The sequence below is a fragment of the Coregonus lavaretus genome, assembly GCF_964263955.1.
Source record: "Coregonus lavaretus genome assembly, chromosome: 10".
Taxonomy (NCBI): domain Eukaryota; kingdom Metazoa; phylum Chordata; class Actinopteri; order Salmoniformes; family Salmonidae; genus Coregonus; species Coregonus lavaretus.
The window spans coordinates 35269018-35292867 of NC_139997.1; the positions used below are offsets into that span (position 1 = coordinate 35269018).

General features: G+C 43.6%; 1 protein-coding gene and 1 pseudogene across 3 annotated transcripts; both read right to left on the bottom strand.

Annotated features, from left to right (window-relative positions):
• Nucleotides 1-194: 194 nt before the first annotated feature.
• LOC311136258 (arrestin red cell) lies at nucleotides 195-15531 on the bottom strand. Of its 2 annotated transcripts, XM_084170389.1 has the most exons (15): nucleotides 15323-15531; nucleotides 9380-9410; nucleotides 9204-9264; nucleotides 8936-8980; nucleotides 8647-8843; nucleotides 7792-7851; nucleotides 7536-7603; nucleotides 7159-7379; nucleotides 6872-6944; nucleotides 6504-6641; nucleotides 6085-6168; nucleotides 4066-4089; nucleotides 2782-2858; nucleotides 2216-2270; nucleotides 195-2089 (listed from the first exon to the last, which is right to left on the bottom strand). In XM_084170389.1, the coding sequence occupies exons 1-15, from the start codon at nucleotides 15343-15345 to the stop codon at nucleotides 1999-2001; spliced, it is 1248 nt and encodes a 415-aa protein (XP_084026515.1). In that variant the 5' UTR covers nucleotides 15346-15531; the 3' UTR covers nucleotides 195-1998. The 2 variants fall into 2 exon arrangements, with proteins under 2 accessions (XP_084026515.1, XP_084026516.1); XM_084170390.1 differs by lacking the exon at nucleotides 4066-4089.
• A 460-nt stretch (nucleotides 15532-15991) lies between these two features.
• LOC311136303 (AP-4 complex subunit mu-1-like) lies at nucleotides 15992-23582 on the bottom strand (annotated as a pseudogene). Its single transcript has 8 exons — nucleotides 23502-23582; nucleotides 18261-18327; nucleotides 17529-17733; nucleotides 17386-17451; nucleotides 17120-17164; nucleotides 16845-16895; nucleotides 16592-16708; nucleotides 15992-16183 (listed from the first exon to the last, which is right to left on the bottom strand). The product of its transcript is annotated as an AP-4 complex subunit mu-1-like (transcript).
• Between the last annotated feature and the right edge of the window lie 268 nt (nucleotides 23583-23850).

Consider the following 23850-nt stretch of genomic DNA (forward strand, 5'->3'; position numbering starts at 1 on the left):
ACTGTCCTTTTCAAAAGTCACTCACTGTCCCACAGAGGAGCAAAATAGGTATAAATGTGTCAGTGGCACTAAGACCCAAATGGTGAATCATGATGTGATCTTGATTAAAACATCTGACTGGCTACTGTGCAAATCAAATTTAACTGTTGATAAAGAAATTGCACTTTGCGCTTCTGACAAGAAATCATCTGAGACCATGTTTGGATACTTTATCTTGTCAACTGCCAGAATAACTTAGCTTCCGTCCGTGGATGCGAGACTTAGCAGAAAGAACACGAAAAGCAGCATCTATTACCACATAATTTAGGTTAATTCATTTAGCCTTTAATAAAAAAATTAAAATAAAAATTCTGAAATAAAAAACAAATGGCAAACAATTCCTTAAATGATTGAGAATAATCATGGTAATAATGATACAGTAGTAATAATATTCATTGTTTTCTGTCATGTTCCACCAAAATCATATCAGCATCCTTTATGTAGACACTATGGCGCTCACAGCTCAGTGGCAGCACTTTCAAATATTCACTTAGCAGAGCTGCGAACAGGTACCCCATAGAAGCAAAACAACAATAATAACAGATCATAGTTCACAGCACCGCTGAAAAACATGCTCCATTGGTGCCGCTGTTGCCCTGCCTAGGTGATGCTCTGACACCAATGCTGAATCTCAAACTGACCCATAGCTAGCCCTGTCATTAGGCACTTCTAGGATTGGATAGGTATGGATATTATGGTAATTGCTTCACCCTGTCTTCTGATTGGTTAATTGGAATTTCCCTACATTACTTATAACTATCCAGTCCTTTCAGTTCTACAGTAGTGCCTATGGAGGAGGAGATAGGGATTGATGATTTGGGATTTAGCACAGGAGTGAATTAAATCTGATCAAGCGAGAAATTATTCATGCTATTAGACCATGTGCAAGCGTCTGACTGAGCGAAATGGGAAAATTAATGTCATAGTGGTGCATTGAGGCTGACTGTAAGGAGTATCCCCAGGCCCTTCAAACTCAACTCTGGACCTCGAAGCCAGTTCCACTGCTTGTTTTCATTGTTCCCTTCTAATCAGGGACTGATTTAGACCTGGCACACCAGGCGGATGCAATTAATTATCAGGTAGAACAGAAAACCAGCAGGCTCCAGACCTCGTAGGGTAAGAGTTGAATACCCCTGCCATAGGCTATACAGTGAAGGTCCAGTGTGTGCACATTTAATGTAAGTGGTAGTGTATAGTCTGTCCTCGTATTGCAGAAGAGGGTGAATCACAAACGTCTTCCGTATTCTTCCCCTAAAACACGGTTTTTACAGAACGGATGACACAGTAGAAATTCAGAGGACTAAAACGATGGGGTAGATGATGAAAGGTGTCAGTCTGATTTTTCTTCTCTCCCCTCTTCAGCAGGTACTATAAACCTTGTTTTATATCAATACTTGATCAAGGTGATCAATATTTGTACAAATACTTATTGAAATCATAATGGGTGAAAAAAATGATATAAAGCCCCCTTTCTTTTAATGGCACTATTTCTCCCTCCCTCGGTGTGAACAGCCATGACTCATCATCCCTCTTCATGACATTTCAAACATTTACTTTTTATTCACTATAGCACTTATTGTGCTCCCTCTTGAAAACTGTGAAACTGCTGGCCAAATGACACCCATGGATTCGCCAGCATCGCCACGGCACAACATTACATCATCATTTAGACGGTGCTGGGTTTTTCAGTTGTGTTTGCCAACATATTCTGGCAAACACAGCTGAACATTACCATTAGACAGAGAGAATGCAAACAGAGAACATGAACAAGAAGACAAGAAGTGGCTTAAGCAAGACAAAAGAACACCGCGAGTGATGTCAGGATCTCTTCAGCAGACCACGAGGCCACCACATCTCTCCGTCCACATGCCTTCATCCCACCGCCTGTGTGCCTGTGTGTGTCTGTATGTATGAATGTGTGTAAGAGTTTGTGCGAGAGTGTGTGTGTGTATGTGAGCTCTAGCAGTCGTCATCCTTGTCGTCGGCCATTCCTTTGAGCCGCAGGCGGGCGAAGTCCTCGAACACAAAGTCGTCGTCTTGGGAGAAACTACTGCAGGACGACAAGGAACAAGGAAACATGGAGTGTTTTAGATATGAGGGAATAGTCTTAGGGTCTCTTTGATCATAGCAAACCAGCAGTGCTTACAATGGCCAGACAGACCAGATGAATACTCACTTTGTTTCAAATTCTATCAGGTTGGTGTCGATGGGAGGGTCTGAATCCGGCACAGCTGTTAGAACACACAGATAATGACATGTCAGCGCGATGTCGCCATGGGAACAGCTTTGTATCTCCATGGCAACTCCATGGTAACTTACAGGCAGGAAATACCAGAGTGAGATGATGTATTTGAGGGGCTTGTGTATGTGAGGAACTGTTGTTCAGGGCATGAGGCTGAACTAAACTACTGACAGATAGTTCACAAGACTGTGTCCATTCTCAAACCCTTTTCAGACACTATGCAGGCCTAGTAGAGTTCCCACTATCACAATTCACTGCTTCCCAATCAGTCTAAAAAAGCAAGCCTCGAAAGTCCTCATCTTCCGCTCTTAATTTGAACTGATCGGAATGTTTGGATACGTGAATGTAACATGGTGAAAGAATATGGCGGAAGCTTGTCAGAGAGGATTTGTTCAATTCAGTGCAAATTAAGGGAAGAAGAGGAACTGAGATTCATCCAAGGTACTGAGATAAAGCCCTGATAGTGGGCTTATGGAGAGGTGGTGTGAGTCTGTAGGTACCTGACTGTGGGCGGGATATGGGCAGTTCCGTGGGTTTGGGGTGCATTAAGACGAAGGGCAGCTCCACCGACACATCTCTGGAAACGCACAGAATATAAACAACATCCATTGATTATATAGGATCAATATGTCAATCAATAACAATTTGATTGTTATTCTATGGAAACATCAATATGTACATATGATGATATACTATTGCACCACGAATAATCCAAGATCTGACAGGAAACAACCCAGGAAATAGTGATATGTTAGATCAGTGAAGGGGGAATAAAGCACATCAACCCTCCTTAGCTGTCAATTGTTAATCTCACCCAATTGGAACTCTTCCGTGTTGGGTTGCACTTAATTTAACAGAACAGTTATTATTTAGTAATAACCAATGAATTGCCGTAAATCAAAGCCTAAACACCAAGATGTGAAGTGTTATTATATTCAAGCTTCATTACCCTCAACACTGCATTGATAACTCAGCATGGAATAATCAGTGTGGCTTTGAGCCACTGCCTTATGAAACCTCACACCATCCTTAGGGTTAGGACCCTGTGACTCAGAAAGGGAGAAGACTGGGACGGCTGCAGTTAAAAAGGATCTTAGCAGCTGCAGGTGAGATTTGACACACACAATGCTGGTATGTAAAATCCTCACACACACGAGGCACTAATGGTGCACACACAGAGATGGCAGTAGGACGTAAGATCACCACACACACACACACACACACACAGATGGCAGTAGGACGTAAGATCACCACACACACACAGATGGCAGTAGGACGTAAGATCACCACACACACACAGATGGCAATAGGACGTAAGATCACCACACACACACAGATGGCAATAGGACGTAAGATCACCACACACAGATGGCAGTAGGACGTAAGATCACCACACACACACAGATGGCAGTAGGACGCAAGATCACCACACACACAGATGGCAGTAGGACGTAAGATCACCACACACACACAGATGGCAGTAGGACGTAAGATCACCACACACACAGATGGCAGTAGGACGTAAGATCACCACACACACGCAGATGGCAGTAGGACGCAAGATCACCACACACACACAGATGGCAGTAGGACGTAAGATCACCACACACACACAGATGGCAGTAGGACGTAAGATCACCACACACACAGATGGCAGTAGGACGTAAGATCACCACACACACGCAGATGGCAGTAGGACGTAAGATCACCACACACACGCAGATGGCAGTAGGACGTAAGATCACCACACACACACACAGGTGGCGGCTGGGATATCATATTACCTCTCTAACACGCCACTCAGCAGCCTGACACGACCCAACACAGGAGCAGACGCACGGATGGAGAGACAGATGCACAGACGGGCGGACAAACACAGGAGGGGAGAGATGAAATGAGGCGAGAACTCAAAACCAAGGCAACCGCAACCGAGAGGGGAGACAGCAAAGCATGGCGTGTCAGTGAGTGAGGTGGGAGGAGCAGAGAGACTAGTGAGGGTCTGGCAGACGTGATGTCATTACAGAGTTGGAGTGGCAGAGTATCAGGAGTATGTGTGTGAGACACAGGAGGGAGTGTAAATGTGTTTTTGTGTGCGCGCTTGTCTGTCTGTGTGTGTGTGTGTGTGTGTGAGGACCTGCACATAATCTCCCCCCCCCCCCTCACACACAATGCATTCGGAAAGTATTCAGACCCCTTTACTTATTCCACATTGTTACGTTACAGCCTTATTCTAAAATGGATTAAATTAATGTTTTTCCCTTATCAATCTACACACAATAACCCATAATGACAAAGCGAAAACAGGTTTTTAGAAATGTTTGCAAATGTATAAAAAAACAAAAATACCTTATTTACATAAGTATTCAGACCCATTGCTATGAGACTCGAAATCGAGCTCAGGTGCATCCTGCTCCCATTGATCATCCTTGATGTTTCTACAACTTGATTGGAGTCCACCTGTGGTAAATTCAATTGATTGGACATTATTTGGAAAGGTACACACCTGTCTATATAAGGTCCCACAGTTGACAGTGCATGTCAGAGCAAAAACCAAGGCATGAGGCTGAATACATTTTCTGTAGAGCTCAGAGACAGGATTGTGTCGAGGCACAGATCTGGTGAAGGGTACCAAAAAATTTCTGCAGCATTGAAGGTCCCCAAGAACACAGTGGCCTCCATCATTCTTAAATGGAAGAAGTTTGGAACCACCAAGACTCTTCCTAGAGCTGGCCGCCCGGCCAAACTGAGCAATCGGGGGAGAAGGGCCTTGGTCAGGGAGGTAACCAAGAACCCGATGGTCACTCTGACAGAGCTCCAAAGTTCCTCTGTGAAGATGGGAGAACCTTTCAGAAGGACAACCATCTCTGCAGCACTCCACCAATCAGGCCTTTATAGTAGAGTGGCCAGACGGAAGCCACTCCTCAGTAAAAGGCACATGACAGCCTGCTTGGAGTTTGCCAAAAGGCACCTAAAGGACTCTCAGACCATGAGAAAAAAGATTCTCTGGTCTTATGAAACCAAGATTGAACTCTTTGGCCTGAATGCCAAGCGTCATGTCTGGAGGAAACCTGGTACCATCCCTATGGTGAAGCATGGTGGTGGCAGCATCATGCTGTGGGGATGTTTTTCAGCGGCAGGGATAGGGAGACTAGTCAGGATCGAGGGAAAGATGAACGGAGCAAAGTACAGAGAGATCCTTGATGAAAATCTGCTCCAAAGTGTTCAGGACCTCAAGCTGGGGCGAAGGTTCACCTTCCAACAGGACAACGACCCTAAGCACACAGCCAAGGTAACACAGGAGTGGCTTCGGGACAAGTCTCTGAATGTCCTTGAGTAGCCCAACCAGAGCCTGGACTTGAACATCTCTGGAGAGACCTGAAAATAGCTGTGCAGCGACGCTCCCCATCCAACCTGACAGAGCTTGAGAGGATCTGCAGAGAAGAATGAGAGAAACTCCTCCAAAACAGGTGTGATAAGCTTGTAGCGTTATACCCAAGAAGACTCGAGGCTGTAATTGCTGCCAAAGGCACTTCAACAAAGTACTGAGTAAAGGGTCTGAATACTTATGTAAATGTGATATTTCAGTTTTAAATTTTTAACACATTTGCAAACATTTCTAAAAACCTGTTTTTGCTTTGTCATTATGGGGTATTGTGTGTAAATTGATAAGGGAAAAAAATGTAATCAATTTCAGAATAAGGTTGTTACGTAACAAAATGTGTGGGGGGAAAAAATCTATGGGTCTGAATACTTTCCGAATGCACTGTATATTAATATTGACCACTGACTCCTGTGGAACTCACCCTCCACGAGAGATTACCAGTTTGACTTTGACCCTGTAGGACACCAGGATTCCAAGGACCTCCTTGTTAGTCACATCCTTAACACTGAAACACACACACGAGAGAAAGAGAAGACGATGAAAAAGGTTCTCAGTAAGGGATGGGTTCTTGCATCTTCTAGGGTGCTGCACTCGAACATAAATCACAATGCATTTATGAGCTCAACCTCTCCCCAAGCATGTGTATGTAAACTCACATGGTGGCCAAGTTAGAGTGTGTGTGATCTCACACAGTGAGGGCTAGTGAGTGTTCTTGTTATCTAAAATGGTTGTGGATGCCAGACTACAGCGTTTGTGTGAGTGTGTCTGTCAGTGTATACACAGTGCTGGAGGGCAGGTTTGTCTGTGTGTGTGTTTGTTTGTTTGCGCGAGTCAACATACATGGTGCTGGAGGCCAGGTTGGTGTCCTCGTGTTTGAGCTTTCCGTCCAAGGCCAGGCCTCTCTTCTCTCGGTTCTTGTCTAGCGTGGGTGTGAGGGTGTACACCTTACAGAATGTAGAGCTAGACGACACCTGGTCACTGAGGAAAGGTGCACACACACTTATCAGCACACCTGGGCCATAACTGGAATTTCAATAGATCTGGACAATAAGGTATGGGAAAAACCTGATCACAAGCTAGAGGTTATTAAGAGAGATGTCTTGGAAGCCTGAAAAATGATACATGGAATAATGTATAAAAGGAAAGGCATAGGGGAAATAAAGGAACTGAAGAGAGATATAGGCTTAATAGTCAGGTAAAATACTCACTCTGCCTCCACCTGAGCCACTGGACACTTGTACTGAGCCGTACTGAACAGACAGATATCAGCATACTGTCGTACTGGAGAGAGAGGGATAGAACGGGTTAACCACACACACAAACTGAAGGGAAAAGAGTGAATAGAGCCTAGAGTCATAAACAAACATCATTGATAAAACTTTGATTAAAGACAGGTAATAATAATAATAATAATAATAATAATAATAATAATAATAATATGCCATTTAGAAGACGCTTTTATCCAAAGCGACTTACAGTCATGCGTGACAGGTACCTGAGATTTTGAGCCTTTTGACAGTCTTGGTGGAGTTGTTGGTGACATGAACGTTCACGCTGATGGGTTCTCCATGGTAGTAGAGCTCTTTATCCAGAGAGGCCTCCAGGTGTAGTGAGCGGTCCGACATGAGGAAGCTCCGTGTGGTCTCCACCATGGGCTGAGGCCCAGGCTTCTCTGGGGCATACTGCACCTTACGGATCACCAGCCGCACAGAGTTCCTACACAACACACGTTATACTTTACGGATAACCAACTTTGCTGACTAACTAAAAACACAGAGAACAGACATGCATATCACATGCTTTCAAGGACCGCAGACCCTAAACAGCTCCTGCAGAAGACACACACACAACAAAGTTAAATGGTTTTCGTACCGTTTGTGAATCTTCTCCTCTATCGATTTGGCACAGAACGCTTTGATCTCAAAGTCAACCCCACATGCCTAAAGAGGGAAAGATGGAGGAAAGGAGAGGAGGAGGAGTTACAGGGACAAAATTATAGAATAGGCATTATTAGTGTCATGTGGGTGTGCATTGTTGACTCTACAGGTATGGAAATTGCTACGTTTAGATAGCCGTCATATATTATAAATGTGTACGTTTACATAAAGTAATGCTGAAGATTCTGTACCTTCCCTGTGTCCTCTGGTCCTGGCTGTAAGGTGACTGAGCACGGCAGGTTCTGGGGAATCTGAGACAGACACACACAGTTGCCATATTATTAGTATCATTTTACAGGCTCATATAATGTGGCTCGAGTCAACTACTTCTATTGGAAGTATTTGAAAGTATTTTCAAATAATTTCCTATAAACTGCCTACTATTTGAAAGTATTTTCAAATACCTATTTCAAATACTATTTTCAAATACCTAGATTAAATGCATGGGAGTGTATTTTAAAATACTTTCCAAGTGTATTTCCAAATACATTCCAATATTCAACACTATTTAAATACCTTAAATTAGGGATGGGCAACTCGCTGCACGCGGGCCACATGCCCCTTTTGTAGGCCCACGGACCAATTAAAAATAAATAAATACTTTAGAAAAACAACAACAAAAACATTTGGAACTCAGTCAGGGTCTCAACATACTGTTGAGAGTTAGAATAATAGAATATACAAGGTGCAATTTCAAAATGTGGTTGTGCATCAGCAGTCACTCAATTAGCCCATGTCAGCATTTCTTTTTTTTAGATGAGTAAGTTAGTCTAGCGGCCAACTATCTAAACTTGTAGTAAGCATTGTCGAATTACTGACAGGCGTGGGGCCCATTGATCATCAGTTATCATATTAAAAACTGCAAACATTTGCCTCCACCCCATGGCAAAATGTGTAGAATTGCAGGAAATGACCCACGAGCCACTGCGGCCCCTCATGAGGAGTTCCATTTTTTTGTGGACCTCTACCCCATCAAAGTTGCCCATCCCTGCCCTAAATAGTATTTTAACCCTGGTCTGGTGCGTGTGTGTGTCTTCTTGACTCACAGTGAAGTAGAAGGGGTGTGCCTGCTGGCCCAGTTTCTTCAGTAGTCTCTCCTGCAGGCGGCTGTTGGCTTTGCGTTCCTCTGCGATGGGGGGGAAAGCCTGGAAGGTGGAGATGTAGAGATCCTTCCGGAAGGACAGGCCCAGCACGTCCAGGTCCTCACGGCCGTAGCGGAACGCACACGTCAGGGTCACAAACACTGGGGAGGAGGAGGGGTTTGAACATCAGAAGAGTTTGACATACAATTGCAAAAAATGGAGGAGACAAAACAGTGTAGAGAATGAGGAAGACCTTTCCTGTCTTTCAGATACTCAGGGTCCACTAGGATCACACCATCTGTAAGAAAGGACAATGTCAAGAGATTAGGTTTTGAGGAGACAATATTAAATTGTTTGAAACACTATGTTTATAAAAACACTCAAATTTGGCAGTTTTAGGAGAGATTATCTGAATCCCAGCGCCCCCCTTGCCGACCCCTCGTGTACCCCCTAGTGGGTGCGCCCCACAGTTTTGGATCCACTGCTCTAACCAGTAAACTAATTAACCGTCCTGCACCTACCGACTGGGTCCACCTGGTCAAGGTGATCCACAAAGTCTCTCTTTCCCAGGTATACTGTGACCTGCAAACAGGAGGAGTAGGGGGGAAGTAGAGGTACTTAGACAAATGTGTCACAATGAATAACAAAGTAAAGCATCAAAGGATACAACTAAGAATGCAATACTCATGTCCTTTACCTTGCAGTTGGGGCTTGACTTCTTGAAGACTCTGAGAAAAACAAGGAAGACAGAAAGCGAGAAAGAGATTTGATCAAGCAGGAAGATCTAGTTTATAACAGGGGTATCCAACTCTTACCCTACGAGGTCCAGAGCCTGCTGGTTCTACCTGATAATTAATTGCACCCACCTGGTGTCCCAGGTCTAAATCAGTCCCTGATTAGAAGGGAACAATGAAAACAAGCAGTGGAACTGGCTTCGAGGTCCAGAGTTGAGTTTGAGGCCCCTATAAAGTATGGGGTGTGATTTTCACACCTCTGGGCCCAGTTCTTCCAAACTCTTTATCTGGATCAGAATGATCCGGACTCTGTAATCCTCTTTTTTGCTATTCAGGATCAGATCGATCTGGCTGTTTATGAGAAGGTTGTTCAGAAAATAATTGGATAGAATCATTCTGATCCAGATACCATAACATCAAGATCACAGAATCCGGATTTGATTTTCAATGCTTTGAACGGTCCTACACCTTGCCATCTACTGGACAGGTTGTGGTACTACTTCTACACTGTCATAAGGAAACAGATGAGTAAACTACATGAATAAAGGTACCTTGATTAAAATAATAGAGCCTGCATAAAAGTAAGTAAATGCATTTATTTGACACTTCTCAATATAACAACTGACCACAAACCTATACTGCGGCCAATTTAACATAATGAACCGTTTTTTACATTTAAATGTATTGTAATGCATTTCACCTTTCTAAATCCAACCTTCCAGTGGGATCGAGATAATCCAGATTTTCTGCATCAAAACTATCCTAATCACTACCTTTGAGTTTTGAAAAACATACAATCCTGATTAAAGGTGAGATTGGATTACCAAATACTAATTTTACAGTTTCAAAAACCTCAATTCTAACATTTAATATCCAATTGCCGAAATCCCACCAGATATCTTTTGAAAAACTGGGCCCTGGTGTTCGTCCAGTTTGCCCTCTTTCATGTCCCAGAGGTGTGGGGTTAGACCCAATGTCCTGCATCTGGACAGGAAACTATCTCCCAGCAAATAGAGGCCATTTCCTGCTGCTGACTTTGCCACAAACAACAGGAAAAAAAACACTCCTTCCTGATCTCACAAGGAATATTTACAGAGAAGTATTGATACATACTGTGTGTACTCTTTACACATAGCCTATTGCAGCATGCATGCACCGTTTTTTATTTGTTATGACAGAAACATCCTTGTCATGCAGATCAAGAATAGTTTCCGATCTAGATTCACAAGGAACACTGCCATCCTCACAGAGTAGGCCTACACATTCCCTATGCATACCTAACCTAGGTACCCAAACACACATACAGGAATTTAGCCCAAGCGTAAGAGGAAAGTTAGACACCATGTTCTTATATATATAATTATTTTTTTACCCCTTTTTCGATATATCCAATTGGTAGTTACAGCCTTGTCCCATTGCGGACTCGGGAGAGGTGAAGGTCGAGAGCCATGCGTCCTCCGAAACACGACCCTGCCAAACCGCACTGCTTCTTGACATACTGCTCGCTTAACCCGGAAGCCAGCCGCACCAATGTGTCGGAGGAAACACCGTACAACTGGCGACCGAAGTCTGCGTGCATGCGCCCGGTCCGCCACAAGGAGTCGCTAGAGCACGATGGGACAAGGACATCCTGGCCAGCCAAACCCTCCCCTAACCCGGACGACGCTGGGCCAATTGTGCACCGCCTCATGGGTCTCCCAGTAGCAGCAGGCTCCGACACAGCATGGGATCGAACCCGGGGCTGTAGTGACGCCTCACGCCATAGACCGCTGCACCACTTGGGAGGCCCAGACACCATGTTCTCAACCTTGGGAATGTGGCGAGGTGTCACACACATAGTGTGTGTGTAAGAGGAAAGAGGATATTAACTGGCGAGCATTGAACAACTATTGTCTGCTGTCATAAATGGGAATATCTAGATAGAATATCTTTGCATTGAACTTCCTCCCAGTTGCTGCCACTGTCTGATAAGGACAAGTCAACAACTCATTGACAATAGGGGAATGAAGGTGGACCACTGACTAGTCCATTTCTGAGCAGGACTACAGGAGGAAGGTGAATGCTCTATTCTTTCCCACCAGTGATGGAGAACATAAGCACACTAGCAGCATGGGGTACTAAGTTTGACTTGTACAGTGGGGGAAAAAAGTATTTAGTCAGCCACCAATTGTGCAAGTTCTCCCACTTAAAAAGATGAGAGAGGCCTGTAATTTTCATCATAGGTACACGTCAACTGACAGACAAATTGAGAAAAAAAAATCCAGAAAATCACATTGTAGGATTTTTAATGAATTTATTTGCAAATTATGGTGGAAAATAAGTATTTGGTCACCTACAAAAGTTTCTCAATACTTTGTTATATACCCTTTGTTGGCAATGACACAGGTCAAACGCTTTCTGTAAGTCTTCACAAGGTTTTCACACACTGTTGCTGGTATTTTGGCCCATTCCTCCATGCAGATCTCCTCTAGAGCAGTGATGTTTTGGGGCTGTCGCTGGGCAACACGGACTTTCAACTCCCTCCAAAGATTTTCTATGGGGTTGAGATCTGGAGACTGGCTAGGCCACTCCAGGACCTTGAAATGCTTCTTACGAAGCCACTCCTTCGTTGCCCGGGCGGTGTGTTTGGGATCATTGTCATGCTGAAAGACCCAGCCACGTTTCATCTTCAATGCCCTTGCTGATGGAAGGAGGTTTTCACTCAAAATCTCACGATACATGGCCCCATTCATTCTTTCCTTTACACGGATCAGTCGTCCTGGTCCCTTTGCAGAAAAACAGCCCCAAAGCATGATGTTTCCACCCCCATGCTTCACAGTAGGTATGGTGTTCTTTGGATGCAACTCAGCATTCTTTGTCCTCCAAACACGACGAGTTGAGTTTTTACCAAAAAGTTATATTTTGGTTTCATCTGACCATATGACATTCTCCCAATCCTCTTCTGGATCATCCAAATGCACTCTAGCAAACTTCAGACGGGCCTGGACATGTACTGGCTTAAGCAGGGGGACACGTCTGGCACTGCAGGATTTGAGTCCCTGGCGGCGTAGTGTGTTACTGATGGTAGGCTTTGTTACTTTGGTCCCAGCTCTCTGCAGGTCATTCACTAGGTCCCCCCGTGTGGTTCTGGGATTTTTGCTCACCGTTCTTGTGATCATTTTGACCCCACGGGGTGAGATCTTGCGTGGAGCCCCAGATCGAGGGAGATTATCAGTGGTCTTGTATGTCTTCCATTTCCTAATAATTGCTCCCACAGTTGATTTCTTCAAACCAAGCTGCTTACCTATTGCAGATTCAGTCTTCCCAGCCTGGTGCAGGTCTACAATTTTGTTTCTGGTGTCCTTTGACAGCTCTTTGGTCTTGGCCATAGTGGAGTTTGGAGTGTGACTGTTTGAGGTTGTGGACATGTGTCTTTTATACTGATAACAAGTTCAAACAGGTGCCATTAATACAGGTAACGAGTGGAGGACAGAGGAGCCTCTTAAAGAAGACGTTACAGGTCTGTGAGAGCCAGAAATCTTGCTTGTTTGTAGGTGACCAAATACATATTTTCCACCATAATTTGCAAATAAATTCATTAAAAATCCTACAATGTGATTTTCTGGATCTTTTTTCTCTCAATTTGTCTGTCATAGTTGACGTGTACCTATGATGAAAATTACAGGCCTCTCTCATCTTTTTAAGTGGGAGAACTTGCACAATTGGTGGCTGACTAAATACTTTTTTTCCCCACTGTATATTACTTAACCTGAGTGAGTCTGTGTAGTGGACACAGGGCATGGTGCATAGTCTCTCTAGACAGCCGGGTTGCCTGCCACAATGTGCTTGATGTTCTGGCTTATAAATCTGTACGATACAATGTCAGTTTGACATAGTGGAACTAAACCGAACAAAAACGCAACATGCTAAAATGTCTATGATTTTACTGAGTTACAGTTCATATGAGGAAATCAGTCAATTGAAATCAATTCATTAAGCCCTAAATCGATGGATTTCACAATGAAATCTCGTGAAATGAAAAATAATTGTCACTTTTTGCAATGTAAAAATTCAAATAAATGCCATATAAGTTAATTAGAGTTGCCTCTTCTTTGTGTTGGCAGTGTTGTTTGACTAAACTGCAAATTTTAGAGTGGCCTTTTATTGTCCCCAGCACAAGGTGCACCTGTGTAATGATCATGCTGTTTAATCAGCTCCTTGATATGCCACACCTGTCAGGTGGACGGATTATCTTGGCAAAGGAGAAATGCTCACTAACAGGGATTTGGCCACACAATGAGAGAAATAAGCCTTTTGTGCGTATGAAAAATGTCAGGGATATTTTATTTCTGCTCATGAAACATCAGACAAACACTTTACATGTTGTGTTTACAGTTTTGTTCAGTGTATTTCACTGCCTTATCTGCTCGTTGCCCACATCCCCCAGACACAAATAGTAGCTAGCAAGCTAGGGTCTGGGTTTCGAGACTACATGGTGCATGTCCCCTTAGCACAGGTCCAGGGTGAATGTATCTTCTCTGCAAACGTTCAGTTTGGATCTCCTTCGCCTAGAGCTCTACCGTCTCTTAATTTACGAGCCAGTGCTACAATTCATACTTCCCCACCAGATATCAGCCAAACCCGACCCCTCAAACACGCCACTTGCCCACTACAGTCTGCCAGGGGGTCGTCATCAGTCCTGCTGACGCTTCAGAGACCACAAGACAAAATCATATATTAACCTGGACTTTTACTCAACCACAGGACCTTGACCTTAAACCCCAAAACACCAATCTGACCATTTATTTCTAACTATCGTGAATAAAGGGACTAACCAAGGAATTTCAACATCAAATCAATTAACAATTGTCAGTAGTGAACTATGCTGCACAACCACCAAGTCTATTACACATGATTTACAGTCACTTGCAGAGGACACTGATCCAGAATAACCTAGTAGGGAAGTACAGCTGCTCAGAGTCAGAATGTGCATACTGATGCAGATGCAAGCAGCTGATTACCATGAGCAAAATACTTTGAAGTGATCAAAGGTGTCAGGCAGGCAAGTGTATGAATAGCTGCATGGTAAATTGCTTTGGCCTGATATGGACAGCACACAGCAGTGGCTTTACAACATCATGCTATATACAGTACCCAGTCACGTGTATGGCACATGATATCAATAGCTGGACAGACGTGTGTGCTTTTTTGTTTACATTTCCATGCAGGATATTTATAAAATAACAATTTGGGCGATTATGCGTAAAACGTACGTCAAATATACGTCACTGAGGGCCAAATAATCATCAACCAACATGCATGACTTGTGTCAAAAGGCACGATAACTAAGTAGCCACTCGTTAACTCAAAACAGCATAGCTGTCGATCATGCAGTCAGCTCATCCGTTCATATTGAGCTAGCTTGTTGTTGGTGGTGTGAGAGTACCTTACCCACACACCTCGGTGGCCATCACAGCTAACCCCACCCTGCAGCTAGCTGTTAGAACATGTTTGCTAAAACTACAAAGATGGTATCGCCATTAAGGTGTATACAAGAGGAAAGCGAAGTCTCCCGCGCGAACAATTCTAGCTAGTTACCGCTGCTAAAGTTAGCTAACTAGCTAGGGAACATACGGGTCTGCCTGTACCTATTCTGTATAGCGTAATAAAAACACGGCCAACGAAATTTTACGAGTATAGTAGTTTTGTCTTAATCTAGCTAGTATCCAATGTTTATTTAACTAGATAGTTCCTCTTGCTTTGGTTAAGACCAATTTGATGTTGATGCATGGGGAAAAGGCTGAGAGTAGTCTCGTCTCGCTAAAGTGATGCTAGCTAGCTAAAATGTTAGCGTAACTAGCTCGCTATGCCCTCGCCTCCACACAAGGCAGCAGCAAATACGAGATTGCGGGGGAGTTAATCCTTACCTGGTGCCGGCCTTATCCCCCATCTCCTCGACGGGCTTTCGGTAGATGGGTGTATTTTTCTTTTTTTTTCAATTAATTTTATGGTGTCTTTTCCTCCACCCTTGCAAGATAATTTGCTCTCTAGCGCTGGCCTTTTCGCTTCCGCAAAAGCAGGAACTCATCCGCTCCGTGCAGCAATCAAGATGCGCTTTTGGGGACAGTACTGTAGCATTGCGCAATACCTACGCACTATCAGAAGGCGCTACGCCCAAATGGTAGTGCTTTCTGGGATGCAACGTTCAGAGCGTTGCAAACAGAACTCCCTTTTTTACAATATAGTTTAACGTCTGTTCTACACTACTTTCCTATATGAACATTCTGTAGAGAAGTGCAATGCAGGTGACAACTATATACATTACAGGAGGAGTGCTGAATGTTTCTACTCATATTCATAGATTTTCCTGCATTATTTCCCATATGACATAATATAATGACAATACTATAATGTAGGGGTAGCTTTTTGGTGTAGTAGATGCATTTGTATTGGGTCACTCCAATACACAGAATAAACATGTCATACAAAAGTCCCTTCACTTTTTCAGGCAGTCAAGATCAGGGTTCACATCCATATTGAGAGTAGACCAGAGTCTGAGTGATCAATGTTGTGTCTGTGTGCGCTGTATGTCCGTATCAGATACGGATGGTATATGCGTCTGAATGGGTCACGTAGCGGACCCAGCATTACAATGGTCCAGGCTGTATCGGGGACAGGCGGAGGAATCTAATTTGCAGTCCTGTGCAGGTGTACTTAAGCAGCTCAAAGCTCAGACTGACTGGTCCTACTTCCTGTAATGAGGCAGAGCTAAGGCCAGGGACCTCCAGCTGAATGTACAGGGAGAGAGGAAGTGCTCAGCATGTTGGTCAATCATTTGCATAGTTGTCTATCTATTACATGTCTATTAGGGTCAAATAATGTACCTTGAACAACAGGATTATTTTGCACTTGCTAAGTTTCCACTGAAGTATGTTAATCATATAATGCTGTCTGCATATGCCTCATTGCTCTATGCGACCTGCAAATGGCTAATGGCTTTTGAGAACCTGATCTATAGCTAACGATCTGATCTACAATCTATCTGATCTATAGCAAACAAGTATGCAGAGATATGATTCTTCCTCAATGATAAGACATTCCTGATTTCCTGACATCAGCGTCACTGAAACTGACCTATTATACCCTCACACTACCAGTACCTGCTATCTGCTATTGTGCTGATAATGTTTAGTCACCTTGAACAGGGCGGAGAGCTGGGCACCCCCTGGGAAGTGAGATTCTCCCAGTGAACAGCCTTGTTTTTTGGCTGCAGTTCAGCACTCTGGTCCGGGCTTCTCAACTCCTGAGAGAGACTGGAAAACAAAGAGGGTGAGAAGAGATGGAGAGAGCGAGGAGCGGGAGGTTGTTATGTACTGAGGGGGTACACATGGTGAGAGACCGGGAGAAGGATGGAGGGAACATGAGATAGAGAAAGGAGTTTCTCCTCACCTAAGCGAGCCCTTGGGGACCGGTATTGTAATATAAACATTAATAGCAGCGCTGTAAAAGAGAAGAGATTGCTTCCTTGACAAAGAGTGACCTACGTTGCAGTCCAATCAGAGAAGGCAAGGATAATCACACTGACAGACTACATTTAACTATTATAAAGTACATCATAAAGTATTATCAAGTGTTCAATGACTACCACATATGCTACATGCAAACTCTACATTCTCAACATAATGTACATGCATATCAGCATTCCCTGTTATTGGAGGACTGACCTCTTTGGGGGCAGGTCACACCGCAGCTTCAAGTACATCAATAACCTACAGGAAAGAGCAAGTGTGTGTTGAGGGTGGTGGTTGGGATGTTTAAAGACTTGATTTCCCAACACTCAAGTTAGTAAAATGGGGAAGTTAAAATGACAGTTGTCATCATTAGTAAGAGGAAGTGAAATCTGTGTGTTATACCATATGAGATGGTTCTGGTAAAGGGTTCTCTACCCAAAAGGAATGAACAGTGTTCTGAATGATGAGGGGTTCTGTACCTGCCACCACTGTCCCTCTCTATAGAAGGGAAAATACGGAATGGAGGGACTGTGGGCAGGTCATCACTATTTGCTAGAGAGCGAAAAAGTGTGTGTGAAAAACTTTGAGAGAGAATACATTTGTTTATGTAACAGTGAGATACAAGTCTTGGTGTAGTGTGTGTGTGTGTGATTGAGTGAATTCCATGAGCACCTCTCCTTGGCTGGGACACAATTTCAGGATTCTGTAGGTGTCAAACTCATCCAGCCTGACAGCCTGGTGGAAGCTGCACTCATCCACATGAACAGCTGCCCCATAGCCTGAGAGCAGAGAGGAAAGAGCAGATAACACAGACTTGTGTGTAATGCCTTGATGTCAGTGGGAGATGTGACTGTGCTCTTCCACAATAAGGTTGAGAGTACAACTAAAGGTCAATAACATCCATTATGACAATTAATGCTGTGGCAGGGAATGATATGTTTTAAAGGCCCAGTGCAGTCAAACGTGATTTTCCTGAGTTTTATATACATCTCCACACTGAGGTTGGAACAATACTGTGAAATTGTGAAAATGATGATAACGCCCTTTTAGTGTAAGAGCTGTTTGAAATGACCTCCTGTAATTTCAGCCTGTTTTGATGGGATGGAGTTTTGGCCTGCCTGTTGACATCACCAAGCAGTAAATTATTTAATAAACCAATAAGAAAGAGTTCCAAACCTCTCTGCCAATAACAGTTCGTTTTCAGAGAAGAGGAGGAAAGGGGGAGAAAGTGAGGAGAAAGGAGAATTTGAGAATGTAAAATGGTTAGGCATGGAAGATTCAGAACCTATTTAAGGTTGTACTTGCCTCTGACAGCACATCATTCAAAATTAAGACTTTAAAGAAGAAAGCTCACCTGAGCAGCTTGGCATGTAACACTTCACTCTGATCTCTCCCTCAATGTCTGCCTTCATCAGGACTCCCTGGAGAACAGTGAGGGAATTTAATCAGTTAATGACCATTTATAAATATATCATCCTTACAGTATATCCTTATAGAAATATAAAACCCAAAATTATATTTCTGTCCTGGTACACTTTAAAACGTAAGTATCCAATTTAAATGTCTAGGGACAGAGAGAGAAATGGAACGGACAGAAAGGAAGTATAGGTTAAGGAGGAGATACTGATCACATGCATGGCTCCACCATGTTATCGGTAACTGAACTAAATGACTATTGCCCCGTGGCACTCCCTTCTGTCATCATGAAGTGGTTTGAGAGGCTAGTTAAGGATCATATCACCTCCACCTTACCTGACATCCTAGACCCACTGCAATTTGCATACCGCCCCAATAGATCCACGGATGACGCAATCGCCACCGCACTGCACATTGCCCTATCCCATCTGGACAAGAGGAATAACTATGTAAGAATGCTGTTGACTACAGCTCAGTCTTCAACACCATAGTACCCTCCAAGCTCATCATTAAGCTTAGGGCCCTGGGTCCGAACCGCCGCCCTGTTCAACTGGGTCCTGGACTTCTTGACGGGCTGCCCCCCATGGGGTGAAGTTAGGCAACAACACCTCCACTACGCTGATCCTCAACACAGGTGCCCCGCAAGGGTGCGTGCTCAGCCCCCTCCTGTACTCCCTGTTCACCAGTGGAGGCTGCTGAGGGGAGGACGGCTCATAATAATGGCTGGAATGGAGTGAATTAAATGGTATCAAACATGTTTGATACCATTCCATTTACTCCATTCCAGCCATTATTAAGAGCCGTCCTCCGCTCAGCAGCCTCCACTGCTGTTCACCCATGACTGCGTGGCCACGCACATCTCCAATGCAATCATCAGGTTTGCTGACAACACAACAGTGGTAGGCCTGATTACCAACGACGACGAGACAGCCTACAGGGAGGAGGTGAGGGCCCTGGCGGAGTGGTGCCAGGAAAATAACCTCTCCCTCAACATCAACAAAATGAAGGAGCTGATCGTGGACTTCAGGAAAGAGCAGAGGGAGCACGCCCCCATCCACAAGTTCCTCGGCGTACACATAATTGACAATCTTAAAATGGTCCAGCCACACAGACAGTGTGGTGAAGAAGGCGCAACAGCACCTCTTCAACCTCAGGAGGCTGAAGAAATCTGGCTTCGGCCCTAAGACCCTCACAAACTTTTACAGATGCACCATTGACAGCATCCTGTCGTGCTGAATCACCGCCTGGTACGGCAACTGCACCATCCACAACCGCAGGGCTCTCCAGATGGTGGTGCAATCTGCCCAACGCATCACCAGGGGCACACTGCCTGCCCTCCAGGACATCTACAGCACCCAGTGTCAAAGGAGGCGCAACAGAGCCTCTTCAACCTCAGGAGGCTGAAGAAATTTGGCTTGGCACCTAAAACCCTCACAAACTTTTACAGATGCACAATTGAGAGCATCCTGTCAGGCTGTATCACCGCCTGGTACAGCAACTGCACTGCCCGCAACCGCAGGGCTCTTCAGAGGGTGGTGCGTTCTGCCGAACGCATTACCGGGGGTAAATTATTCGCCCTCCAGGACACCTACAGCACCCGATGTCACAGGAAGGCCAAAAAGATCATCAAGGACATCAACCACCCGAGCCACTGCCTGTTCACCCTGCTATCATCCAGAAGGCGAGGTCAGTACAGGTGCATCAAAGCTGGGACCGAGAGAATGAAAAACAGCTTCTATCTCAAGGCCATCAGACTATTAAATAGTCATCACTAGCACATTAGAGGCTGCTGCTGCCTATTGAAATCACTGGCCACTTTAAGAAATGGAACACTAGTCACTTTAATAATGTTTACATATCTTGCATTACTCATCTCATATGTATATACTGTATTCTATAATATTCTACTGTATCTTAGTCCATGCCGCTCTGTCATTGCTTGTCCGTCTATGTATATATTCTTAAATTCCATTCCTTACTTAGATTTGTGTGTATTGGGTATATGTTGTGAAATTGTTAGATATTACTTGTTAGAGCTTACTGCACTGTCGGAGCTAGAAGCACAAGCATTTCGCTACACCCGCAATAACATCTGCTAAACACGTGAATGTGACAAATAAGATTTGATTTGAGGAAGGCCAAGAAGATCATCAAGGACCTCAGCCACCCAAACCACAGCCTGTTCACACCGCTACCATCCAGAAGGCGAGGTCAGTACAGGTACATCAAAGCTGGGACCGAGAGACTGAAAAACAGCTTCTATCTCAAGGCCATCAGACTATTAAATAGTCACCACTAGCCGGCCTCCGCCCAGTACCCTGCCCTGAACTTTAGTCACTACCCGGCTACCACCCAGGTACTCTACCACCTTAGAGGCTGCTGTCCATAGTCATGGAACACTGGCCACATTAATAATGTTTACATACTGTTTTACCCACTTCATATATATATACTGTATTCTAGTCAAGGCCTATCCTATTTAACTATTGCTGTACATATACTATTCTTCAGATATACTAGATATTCTATCCATATACTGTTCATGTTGTCTATACATCCAATCACACATATACTGTATATATACAGTCATGGTCAAAAGTTTTGAGAATGACACAAATACAAATTTTCACAAAGTCTGCTGCCTCAGTTTTGATGATGGCAATTTGCATATACTCCAGAATGTCATGAAGAGTGATCAGATGAATTGCAATTAATTGCAAAGTCCCTCTTTGCCATGAAAATTTACTTAATCCCCAAAAAACATTTCCACTGCATTTCAGCCCTGCCACAAAAGGACCAACTGCCATCATGTCAGTGATTCTCTCGTTAACACAGGTGAGAGTGTTGACGAGGACAAGGCTGGAGAACACTCTGTCATGCTGATTGAGTTAGAATAACAGACTGGAAGCTTTAAAAGGAGGGTGGTGCTTGAAATCATTGTTCGTCCTCTGTTAACCATGGTTACCTGCAAGGAAACACGTGCCGTCATCATTGCTTTGCACAAAAAGGGCTTCATAGGCAAGGATATTGCTGCTAGTAAGATTGCACCTAAATCAACCATTTATCGGATCATCAAGAACTTCAACGAGAGAGGTTCAATTGTTGCAAAGAAGGCGTCAGGGCACACAAGAAAGTCCAGCAAGCGCCAGGACCGTCTCCTAAAGTTGATTCAGCTGCGGGATCGGGGCACCACCAGTGCAGAGCTTGCTCAAGAATGGCAGCAGGCAGGTGTGAGTGCATCTGCACGCACAGTGAGGCGAAGTCTTTTGGAGGATGGCCTGGTGTCAAGAAGGGCAGCAAAGAAAGCCACTTCTCTCCAGGAAAAACATCAGGGACAGACTGATATACTGCAAAAGGTACAGGGATTGGACTGCTGAGGACTGGGGTAAAGTCATTTTCTCTGATGAAAACCCTTTCCAATTCATTGGGGCATCCGGAAAACATCTTGTCCGGAGAAGACAAGGTGAGCGCTACCATCAGTCCTGTGTCATGCCAACAGTAAAGCATCCTGAGACCATTCATGTGTGGGGTTGCTTCTCAGCCAAGGGAGTGGGCTCACTCACAAAGTCTCTGATTGGGAATGACACCCGGCCAAACATAGACACACAACCTAGAACTGAAACATAGAAAATATAACATAGAAACTCACGCCCTGACCAAACCAACTAAAGACAACAGGCCTCTCACGGCCAGGGCGTGACAGGGTGGCTATTTGAAGAATTTCAAATATAAAATATATTTTGATTTGTTTAACACTTTTTTGGTTACTACATGATTCCATATGTGTTATTTCATAGTGTTGATGTCTTCACTATTATTCTACAATGTAAAAAATAGTAATAATAAAGAAAAACCCTTGAATGAGTAGGTGTGTCCAAACTTTTGACTGGTAATGTAGTTAATTGAATTTATTTGGGTAAAAGACATATACAACAATATGTTTAATGTAGTCCCAGAGGAAAACACTTAAAATTCTTAATTAAAACACGTTTCCCAAGTGGTCCTCGATGGTAAAACAAATAAAACATCTAATGATTAAAAGGCAAGACAAAATTACAAACAACCACATTAGATTCATATTGACATACCAAAAGAGTGGCACAATACATTGCACATCATCCCTAACCTTAAATAACAACTTATTCATTGCACATCATTCATATCTTAAAAAATAAATACAACCTGACCAGCAGTAGCAGTAACCGAAGCACCACCACAAAGCGCTATATTTTACAACGAATGCTGCAGAAGAAGCGAACTCCTTCGTAGGCATCTCTTTTGTCCGCGCACGCACGCACAAACACAAACACACATGGCTGGTGCGCCTGCACACACACAGCTGGCAGTTTGACCTGTCTGAAAACAGCCTTTACTATATCTTTGTCTATCAAAAAAAATCTGAGCTGCATGCAATTGAACAAATTACAGGAATCATGTGCTCTTTCATTGCCTTCCTTGTAGACAGAATAAAACAGGGTTGTACTCACCTAATCCGTAAACCTACTAATACATTTATAATAAATTACAAACGTAACATAGGTGGCACAAGAGGGCAGTGGAGTGGTTTCTCTTAGCTAGACAATCTTGTCCAAATGAAAACCTTCCATAGACAAATGCTTGGATAAATAAATTGTTTTGCCCAAATGTAGCAACACTTTGTTGTCAATCAACCAATCTCTAAAATAATGCAATTCCTTACTCAAGGTCTCCTCTATGTAAGCCATACCCTTCCCTGATAATGCTGAGTCATCAGTATAAAGCATGAGTTTGCACTTAATTGCAGTTGGCATATCATTGACATACAGTATATAAGGAATAAGAGTGGCACTAAGATTGATCCATGCGGTACTCCACAGGATATTTGTTTGGCCTCTGACAGAACAGCACATCCTTGTGTTCTGTTGGTCAGGTAAGACCTAAACCAATTCACTGCTATATCATTTAGACCTATGCATTTCAGTTTCATCAGAAGAATATCATGGTCCGGTGTCAAACGCTTTTTGCAAGTCTAACATGACCAATCCTGTATAGTTCCCCTTCTCACTTTCCTGCTTGATGTGGTTAAAAAGGTGGATAATACAAGTATCAGTCTCAGTAGTTTGTTCTTGAGAAGGTGTCCTTCAAGTTGATTAAAAACGAATCTGTCTCAACAACTTTAGATAAGGTGCTAAGGAGTGACACAGGCCTGTAGGAGGAGGATGCAGTCTTTGTAGATGAGGTGATCTCCTTTGGAGGACAAGATGCACGCCTGGGATATCATCTTCCCGGAGAACAATAATAAGAAAACAATGCATGTTAACATCAACCTAGGTCCAATTTAGCTGCTTTTAGCAATGCTAGTTTTTACACACTAGCATTGCTGGTAATAAACTAGCAAAAAAACGGAATAGTCTGCCTTTAGTTAAATCAAATTCAATTTCAACTTAATCTGTTGTTTTTCTTTAGGCTTGGTCCTTATTCTGTTTAATTATACAATCCATCAAATGGATTGTATAATTAAACAGAATTTCCAAACGTGGGTCATGCAG

Bases quoted from the DNA above. Each gene is read 5' to 3' on its own strand.
- LOC311136258 (XM_084170389.1), bottom strand. From the start codon at position 15,345: ATGGGGGATAAGGCCGGCACCAG. The intron at 9,411-15,322 runs GTAAGGATTAAC...TGTTTTTCTCAG, and splicing joins GGGGATAAGGCCGGCACCAG to AGTCTTCAAGAAGTCAAGCC. The intron at 4,090-6,084 runs GTGAGTTCCACA...GGGTCGTGTCAG, and splicing joins CTGGTAATCTCTCGTGGAGG to GCTGCTGAGTGGCGTGTTAG.